General features: G+C 28.4%; 1 protein-coding gene across 1 annotated transcript in view; it reads right to left on the bottom strand.

Annotated features, from left to right (window-relative positions):
- Positions 1-9,417, bottom strand: part of Nep3 (Neprilysin 3) — a gene marked incomplete at its 5' end in the record, with an annotated part of 11,596 nt that extends 2,179 nt beyond the window's left edge. Inside the window, 11 exon segments of the mRNA XM_014424457.3 lie at positions 62-218; positions 1,103-1,226; positions 2,698-2,920; positions 3,119-3,267; positions 3,343-3,513; positions 3,663-3,761; positions 3,858-3,944; positions 5,623-5,816; positions 6,721-6,863; positions 7,690-7,765; positions 9,273-9,417. Of these exon segments, the coding sequence (XP_014279943.3) occupies positions 62-218; positions 1,103-1,226; positions 2,698-2,920; positions 3,119-3,267; positions 3,343-3,513; positions 3,663-3,761; positions 3,858-3,944; positions 5,623-5,816; positions 6,721-6,863; positions 7,690-7,765; positions 9,273-9,417 (1,568 nt within the window).
- Between the last annotated feature and the right edge of the window lie 1,198 nt (positions 9,418-10,615).

A 10,615-nucleotide genomic window follows, 5' to 3' on the forward strand; every position in this document is an offset into this window, starting at 1 on the left:
ATAATCTAAACCTTTTATAAGTTGATTGAATTAAAATAAGTGGAATGAATTGAAAACTTACCTGGTTCTATTAACAGGTTGACCTAGTTTTCTTAAATTTTGTTTTAAATTATATTTGTTGGCATTAATATTATTTTGAAAATACAGGTCTTCACTGACATCCAAGTCTCCATATTTTTCATCCAATCGTTTTGGATCCAGAATGTAATCAGGAAAACCTAAATGTTTTTAGGAATATAAAAAAGTTTGTAAAGCTATAAAAGTTCAATCAACTGTTAAAATCTTATGAATATTTGTAGAAACTGCCTTTCTCATTTTAATTTAAAATACCTAAGTAACTGAGCATGAGATTCTTCATGGGTTGCAATGGTACATATTTTGTGTTTAAAAAGCCAAAGAAGGAGTGGGAGGCAAGTGCTGGTTTTAAAATTTGACTATTGGCTTTACACTATGAAAGGAAACTTTTTTGTCCAGACAAATTTTAAAAACCATAAAGCAAATTTTCAGAGGTATAAAAAGTTTCAAACCTCACAATCAACACAATGTAAGATTATTAATTAAAATTATTGTCAATAAATTTATTGATAATCTGTTATTAAATAAATTACTAACAATACTGTTACATATTTTTTATTTTATCAATTTTTATGTTTAATAAATTTGGAATACTTTTATTTTTTGTCAGTTATATTTGTCCTACATTATTCTATAAATTTGAATCATGAATTTATTACTTTAACTTTTTGTTAGTTTATCATTAATATCTCTCATTTCAAAATAACAAGCTAAGACCAATAGTAATGTTTTTATAAGCTGAAAAAGGGTGTATAAAAGAATATTTAAACTCTTGCTCTATAAATGATAGGCACACCTAATTAATTAAAGTTTTCTGTTTCGTGCAACAGTTACATTTTTTTATCAGTGATAATATTAAAATTGGAAATTGTAAAAGGCTTTTTAAGTAGACAGAAAAAAAATTCAAAACAGAAATAATAAAAAATATCTGTAATGCTGAATTGAATTATAAATAGATTGAATCAACTAATTTGTGTTATTGAGAACAATGAATAAAAATTAAAATAGCAAAGAAAAAATATCCTACCTATCATATCACTAATTGCATCTGCTTTACTTTCTGCCAATAAGCGAGTTTCTTCATCCATCCATGTCAGTTCTTTTAAGTTTTCTTTAAATGCTGTTCGAACTCTATTTATCATTTGCTCTGCCTAGAATAGTAAAATAACTCTATAGTAATCTCTTTAGTAATAAAAAGAATAAAAAAAACCTTTTATAACTTTCAAACTTTGTGAATGTTCCTGGACTATTTAATTTATTTGAAAGATGTTCATTTTCTGATATTTCTCTGTACAATTTTTGCTAAATTTGTATTAATACACATTTCCTTTAATTTAAATTTATTTTCAACGATTTCTTTAATGATTTTGACATTGATCAGTTTTTGACCATAATTATAGTTATGTTAAATAAGTTGTATTAAAATTTTTTGTCAAGCCTGCATTGATGTCCTTCATATCTTGCATTTTTCTTTTCTGTGGATTTATTCCTGCTTTTCTGTTATTTATTTATTTTTTTAAATAGTTATAAAAAATTCTCAAAGATTTGAATGGGTGTCAAATCAGTTTTTAAAAATGAATAAATCAGGATGTGTAGCGATGTAGGATAAAAAAGAATGAAGTATAACTCAAGAATCTTAAAGCTTCACAGGACTAAATTCAAAACAAAATTTGAACCACAAAATGCTGTTATTTGATGGCTTTTGATAAAATCTATATTTTTTTTTTTTTTTACAGTTGGCTACAAGGTCCATTATTGAAAATTATAATCTAAAATGAACAAAACAACAACATATATATTTAAACAGTTAAACAAACTGAAAAAAGTAATTGGAATAAACTTATCATCAACTTCAATAGTAGTTCAAGTCAGAGCCTAACAAGCACAATATCAGGCTTTCAATTTGAAAAAAGTTTTGTTTATAAACTTGGAATTAAAAAGGCTCAGTTGTTTTTTTAAGTTTAATAAATAAAATTAAATATGGATGGTATTTGTTAATATGTTTTTAGTGGAATGAGTTATTTTACATTTTATTTTGTTGTTTGAATATTTTTTAGTCACAAGTATTTTTCTTGTCTTGAGTCCAGTGTAGGTGAGTGTGTCAAATTATCACCTTCGCAGCCTCAAAACTGCAGCAGGGTAGGTTTGATTCTGGCCTAGGCGGGATGACTTTTATTCAGTTTTCATTTTGTTTTATTAAGTTTCAATTTTTGTGCTAGCCCGATGGAAAGAAAATATAACCTCACTGAAACATGACCAAGGAGGCTGAACATTTATTAAATATGATGTTATTACAAGTATCAGTCTGATCAGTTAAGGCTTTTGACACTAGATTCTTTTAAGTAGTAAATCATACCTACAAAATCATCCCTTATTTGTATGATTAAGAGTTCTGTTTAGTACACTATATTTTGTTTGAAGAATTATTTTTCAATTTTCAAAAAATACCATATTGTTTAACACATTTAAATTAGTATAAGCCTTCTTTCAAAAATAGGAACGTTTTTTGGGGGAATGTTATGTCAAACAATTTTCATAAATCCAAACTTAGATTGATAATACAATGATTTTTGTAATCTAGAACATGCATTAATGCAAATTATCATGTACCAATACACTCACCATTATTTTTGATTTCCCTTGAAATGCTTCTCTTACATAAACAGCACCCACAGCAAACCCAAGAACGTTGTTAGTATCTGTCACGCAATACCTCCATGACTCTTCCCCTCCTTCAGTTCCAACAAGAGCTTTCCTTAGTCCTTTATAAGCATCCCTGAATGGTCGTGATAAACAACCAGTAAGACTTCTTACCATCTGCCATATTAAATAATTATTCAATGTTCTGTAATGGAAAAATTGTATTATTGATTAAGTTAATGGACTTCTATTTCTTATACTTTATTATTTTAATTATGTAATTGAAAATTATATACTTTGAAGGATTAAAATGAGTAAAAATTGCAAATAAAAAAATTAAACTCTATTTCCTATACATTAAAAATTTCTTGATTTGACCATAAAATAAATCTAATCAGCTTACATTTTGCCCTCTGTTGTGTTTTTATATTGTTCTATCACTGTGGTTAAGTTCGCGAGATATTTCGGAGCATAAACAACAATCTTTTCTTTATCAGTAATCTTCTTTTGAACAATCCTTAAAGCATCACTAAAATAATCAATCCATGATATCTGAAAAATATGGAGAATGAAATTGACAATAATTCTTAATGAAGTTTCTCAAAAATAGTTGAAGAAAAAAATTACAAAAGGTGCTATTTCCTGCAGTTCTGCCACAGCCATCAGATTGTACATTTTTTCTTCATCTCTTCTTTCCTCTGCTGGTATCGTGATTTCCGCTATACGAGTTTCAAAATCTATCACAGCCTGCATTAGTCCTCTGGTTCTATTTCTTTCACCACCAAGCAAAACACCAATCTATAAACATAAATTAGTGTAAAGACAAATGAAAAATTACCTTAATGTTCAATCTTACAATCAGGTAATTTAACTAACTAAAGAAATTAATATTGATAAAATGTAGCAAAATAACTCAAATGACATAAGTTGATTAAAGGACTAATTACATCAGTCATATAGTCAAGATAAGCATGAAGGATTTTTTCATTTGCAGTTTTATTAAGGTAAGTATCCCTCGTAGGCAATGTCAATCCAGCTTGATCTACCTAGAGGAAAACAAATTTTATCCATCACAATTTATCAAAACAGTTTGAAATTTTGTTATAAGAATTAATTTTTTAAGTACTTATAATATATTTTACCTGAATTATATGAATACTGGAATTTCTGTCATCTTCTTGGACTGCCCAAGAGAAAAGCCCTCCCATGTTGTATTTGTTTTGCAGAATCTAAAATTATAAAAATATTTTTTAACTAAATAAAACTAGCCATGAATGTGAACTATGACTTTAATTAGATAAAATTTGTAACTCTCACATTCAAGAGCTGTAAGGTTTTTATTCCTTTACGGATATTCATTTATTTAAGAATTAATTAGGTTTTTGCTTCCTTGCTGTGGAATGTAGGGATGCTTTGTATTCATGGAGAAAAAATTATTTCCTCATAATTTAAAATGTTTACAGTTTTAGACATCATGAAACAAATTTGATTTTGTCTGCCAGTCTCGCTATAGTCAAATTTCTGTTTAGGCAAAATCAAATGGATAATAAACCTATGTTAGTAAAAATTGTCCAGTATTATTTTTATCCAATTCCACTTATCAACTTCACTTCACCATATGCAAAAGTATTTTTCTTAATAAACATGTTTCAAATAATGTTCCTCTCATAGATTTTATTTTATGAAAGCAAATCAAATTTGTTAATAAATAAAAATAATAACACCAAAAAAAAAAATCACACACTTTCTCAATGTTGCTCGATTTGACTAATTTTTAACTTAAGTCTCTAATAAATAAATGTTTAAAAGGTGAGATAAGGCTGTAGCTGAATTGGGGTTTAGAAGGATGGTGGCCCAGAATGCCTTCCCTTCTATTATTTTCGGTGTTGCTTGTTGAGAGATTGTGAGATGTTGTTCATTGACAAATACTACTCACTATAAGTGTCTGTTTTGAAAGTAAGATAATTAAGGCTACGCAAGGGTGGAGATGTTGGGTTTCATGCTGTTTTCCAGTTTTATTCATTTTTTTTCAGTTTTGCTCGATTTGGCTATTTTTTTAACTTTGCAGGAAAATGTAACTACGTAAAAGAATATAAGGGATTATGACAAAAAAAATTAATATTCTTTATTGATTTCAAAATAATATTTTAATTAAAATCTCCAAAGAGAATACAATGCAAAGATATAAAATATCTAGGTTCCATGAAGACTTAAGATTGTCAAAAATTAATGATTTAATAACTGAAGGCCATAATAATTTGTATGAATGTTTGGAAAATTTAACAAATTCCTCTTTTAGCGACTATTCATATTCAAGAGTACGTCAAAGATCATAACAGTCGTGTGATAATTATTGAATTTTAGTTTTAAGTTTAATGTAAGTTCAATAGAAAGAGAAGGTAAACTCCATCACCTAGTCATTGATTAGAAAGTATCAAGAATTAACATAAATTATGAGATGGTAGAGATATATAGGCAATCTTAAAATGTAAATCTGCAGTGATAGGAGTTTTTTTTTCGAATAAATGTAATTATCAAAACATATTAAAAGGCAATAAAAATAATAATAATAATAATAACAATAATTATAATTATTCTGAAAATTTGACCTAACAAAAAAAAATGGTGAGGAAATTATACAGAACTAAATACTTTAGAGCCTTTTTTAGTCACACTTGCTATTATTTATAATTTAGCTTGTTAGGATTTCATAATTTATTGTCATTAACCATTAACTGTCTGTAATTTTAGCTGTTAACTTTGAAAGTATTAGAAATTGCCAAAAAAAGTTTATGTAATGCTATTATAAAAAGTATTTTTCAAGTTGCAGAAACTAGTATTACATATTTTTAAGGAGATAGTAACAAGTATCATCACTAGAAAAGTTCTAAAATTATTTGATATTACCTGCAACGACTGTTGAAGATTCCAATTTTCAATATTAAATGGTCCTGCAATACTCCAGCCTCCAACTTCTTTAAGCAAATCCAACATTGGTCTTGCCCCAAGAGCTTCAATTGTCTCGTTTGCATCCATACAGGACATGTAGTATAATTTGGCTTTCTTTTCAGATTTGGATTTTAGTTCATTGAAAGGTTTTTCTAGATAAAAATAGAAATAAGAACTAAAATTTAATAGAAAAATTTTAAGACAAAAAAAACAACAAAAATTTGCTACTCATTTTATCTTGTAAAAACAAAGTGAAAATGTAATAAAAATATTTTTGATATTGTAAGTATTCTTAAAATCTACATAACTAATTAGTGATCTATTATGTGGTTCTTAACTCATAAGAAATTCCTACTAAAAGGAGGGAAAACGGTTGTAAAAAATCTAAGGGAGCCTTAAAGATCAAACGAATAAAATACTATAATTATCAATAATTATGATTTATCTATACTTAAAATTAATTGTTGAAGGAATTGTTAGAAATTATATTAATTGCAAAAAACTAGTTTAAAGTTATTTTTTTCTCTGAAATATTGCTATTATGACAAAGTTTATATTTTGTCTATTTACAATAGTAGTTAAGTTGTAGCCTAAAAAGAGTATTTAAGGTGAGTCACAGATCCACAAAAATTGAGAATTGATTTATGTAGATCAAATACTTTATTGGAAATTGATTATTTACTTTACACTTACTATTTTACTATGCTTTATATTGTATATTATTTACTTCCTTAATATATTTATATGCATATATGTATTATTATATCATATTATTATTTATTATTTGTTACTATTATATTATATTATATGTATATATTTCATTATTATTGTGTATGTATATACAATTTAATTTTATAGTTTTCCATTTGAAAATGTTATTCAATAACTATTTATATTATAGTTTTATTATTATTATAGTTATCTGTGAAATCGTTGATGAATCCCCATACAAATTTAAATTTTGTATTTGAGTAGATCATATAAAGATATATTAAAAAAAAGAAAAACAGTCATATATGTTATGTATAGAAATTTGAATGATTTACGAGGACATACCAAGGGCATTCTTGACAACTAGCTGGTTCTGTTGGTCCAGCTTGACAAATGTTCCCCACATTGATTTGCCATCAGGAATGGGATTCTCCTTTATCCAATTACCACAGGCAAAATTGTAGAAATCTTCACACGGGTCAACTGACCTAATTTGCAGTAATTCACAGATAAGAAAATTAATTCTAAATAATATATAGTCTGTACATGTTTACACTAGTTTTATATGATTTTTTATATTATATTATATTAATATTAAGTAGTTAATCCTATCACAAAAACATAATTAGACAGATGGACAAGAAGATAAAGAAGTAGTTTAAAAAAATGAAACAATAATTAATTTATAAAAATAGGTAATGGATACTGAGGGGGCATGGTGGCACAGAGGTAATTATTTATACTATAACTGCCGTGAGTAAACACTGTGGGCTCTGGAGCTCTCCTGGGGTTCACCTATCCTCATAAAGTGGGTATCCTTAATTGAGGTAAAATCGGATTGAGAATATTTTGAAAAACATTTAGGATGATTCTTATTTAAAATGAAATTCTAAGACAATGTTATTATTATTTCAGGACCAACAGAAATTTATTGATTCTCACTTTCCATTTCAAAAACAATTCTGTTTGATTGTTTAGTTTTGAAAGGGCGTTTAAGGGCGGGGTCATCAACGCCCGGAATAAAAAAAAAAAAAAAAAAAATTCTCAATTCTCTCTAAGCAATAATTGTTATAAAGAATAGTTCTCTTTATCCAGGCATCTTCTGGACAACACTTGATGTTAATTCAAATTGTTCAATAGAAGCACTAAGCAGTTTATTTACTAAAATTTAAAATACATATAAATGTTAGCTTCAGGTTCAGGCAGAAATATTTTAAATCATTAACCTCGCGTGTCTATTTGGGGTTTTATTTCTAATTTATTTACTATTTCGTAGAGATATCTGATATTATAATACTAAAGACATAAACTCACCTATCTATCGACGATATTAGATTTGCTGCAGTCTTAACACAAGTTTCTGTCAGGCACACTTGCTTTTCTGGAATTACTATAAGAAAAAACGATAAATATAAGTTAATTATTAGATTAGAATAAATAAAACTGCATGGGAGATATACGTTCTGATTTCATATTTACTACAAAAAAAAAATTCTAAACTCATTCAGGATCTGATTCAGCTCTTAATGTAGATCTTAAAATTAAAGTGAAGTGAGCTCTTAAGTGCATTTAATGCCAAATATTCAACTGTTGGAGAAAATGGAATTTCAAAAGTAAATAGAATTTGTTACAGAATCCTTACACAAGCTCAAGAAAATCTGTATAACAAGAAGTAAATTTTTGAATAGAATTGTTTAATTTTTTTTTCATGAAAACAATATTATAATTGGTATTTTCAACATTGAATAAATGAAAACAAAATTATCAGTTCTCTACGACTAGTTTTATCTGACCAAAAAATGAAGTAAATTAAAAAAGATATTCTCATTCAATGAAAACTAGAATTACTATAGAAAATACAATGCAAAACTTAAAGAACGCCTACTACAACAAAAATACAAGTCAAAAACTCCTTAAAATGTAGTCCACTACAGAAGAAGGAAACAGTGCAGAACTAGAATATATATTCATGCTAAAAACCATAAATGAAATTCAGAAATAGGGGTTATTATTGATTATAAAAAAAAGAAAAACACTAGAAAAAGCTGTTGTAAATCGAGAAAATTCTGTCACCGCCGGTAGTTCGAATGTCGTATGTATGTGGTCCGTCTTGGCTCTTTAAAGTGAAGTATGTCTCACTATAGGTCTGAGTATACCGCTCTGAAACTGTTGGAGCCTCTTGGCCGTTAAAGGTACTTTTCCTAGTTTTTTTTTTTTTTTTTTCGTACCCCCCTGACGAAATAAGTTATTGAATACATATATATATAGTAGTTATATGTATATTTGGTACATATAACTCCTATATGTATTAAATAACTTATTTCGTCAGGGGGGTACGAAAAAAAAAACAAAGAACGGTCAAGAGGCTCCAACAGTTTCAGAGCGGTATACTCAGACATACTTCACTTCAAAGAGCAAAGACGGACCACATACATACGACATTCGAACCACCGGCGGTGACAGAATTTATATCTAGGAGACACATCAAATTTGAAAGAGTGTGGTATAAAATATTTAAAGGAGTAGAGAAAGAAGAAAATTTCAATCTACTGGTTTAAAGAGGCAGATCAAGAAGTTGACTATGGGAAGCAGAACGCGAGGAAAACGGTTGATAGAGAACTAGTAGACTACAGTTAATGAATAGGCGTAACTACATCAGATCAACAACTAGGAGAACATTAGAGCAGAAGCAAGGAGAGGTGTTAGAGGAACACAACTGGAGTCAGCTAAGTTTAAGTCCATAGTATTCAAAGGAGTGCTTTGTAAGCAGATTGTACTGAAAGCACCAAATAAAATATTAACATATTCCTAAAATTCTATGTTAGTGTGCTCAATTGAATATTTTCAGCGGTAGTGTACATAAGTATATATAAATAAGGCACAGAGAGGTTACTTACTTGGAGGGAATATTGACTGGGAGGGATAGTGGCGGCCAGTTGCCGTGAGGGCGAGTGCCAAGATGAAGACGACCAAGAGGAGTGTGGCGACGGAGAGGATGAGGCATTTCTCCAGCAGAGTTCTTGACTTCCACAGGGTTGTCCCCTGTAACATTATAATATGTAAATGGTTAGAATGACTATCACTTTAATGTATTAAATAGTCGAATTACATTTTGAAGATTAAAATTTCTGTTGGAAGAAGATAGTTGACAGTATGAAGTAGATTGGAGGAAGATATTCCGGGTGGGGGTCAATAAAGATATCAAAATAGTAAAATAAGACTTAATTAAGTTGGTAGCAGAACTTCATTCTTATCAGCCCTGCAAAGTGGGGCGAAACGTTGGTTAACAATAAATAGTTTTTTTTTTACTATTTTGATACCTTTATTGACTGCTACCCGGACTATCTTCCAACAATTAAAATTTCTGATTAGAATTTGGCTATTGTATTCAAGATGTGTTGTACAATCCATTTTAGTCAATTTTTATAATTTTGTCTTCTAGTAGCAAGTAACCACCAACTTGCCATTACGGGCTATCAATACCTGCCCAAATCGACAGTAATAGTAGCGACATTACAATAATGAGAACATTATTACATTATTCGGAGGTTTGGACGCTAGAAATGTGCATAAATTGCCAATATTAATAGCTTGTTTTTAAGGAATATCGTTTTGGAATTTTTTTTTTTTGGAATGATAGTTGGTTGAATCGAAGAAATATTGACAGTTTCTAAACTTCGTGATCCGTAAATAATTAAGGGCCACCAATTAGAGAAAACTAATAACTAATGCCTAAGCCCTCATATTTCATTGTGTAAAACGCATGAGTAAAAAAATATCCTGAGAACAAATCATACTAAATCGAGTGATATGTGTGAAGAGCGGATAAAAAGTGAACTTTTTTTAAGATTAGTCGGTTCAAGCTGTTTATACAGAATTGCTAGAAAATGATGTCAACAAGTTTCGAAAAATTAAGCAAAAGATTTTTTCATAATTTCAATTGAAAAAGACTTTTTTTTTTCATACCCTCCATTAATGAGGAAATTGGTAATTAAGATACAAGGAATATGTTAGTAGAAGTTGGTATCCTAGGATAGATTTTTTTTTTTCTTTTTTTAGTGTTATGATCTCCTCTTGTGAGATTTTGACATGTCGTACATTGACCAACCTACTCGCTATAATTGTCTGTTTGAAGAGTCAGATAAATAACATTGACGTTAATTAATATAACTGGTCAGTATGTATTAGGTATATATACTATGTATTATTATATTTGTAATTGTAATTATATATAAATAAA

Source organism: Halyomorpha halys, unplaced genomic scaffold (assembly GCF_000696795.3).
Source record: "Halyomorpha halys isolate HHAL.00 unplaced genomic scaffold, Hhal_1.1 Scaffold470.1, whole genome shotgun sequence".
NCBI classification, from domain to species: Eukaryota; Metazoa; Arthropoda; class Insecta; order Hemiptera; family Pentatomidae; genus Halyomorpha; species Halyomorpha halys.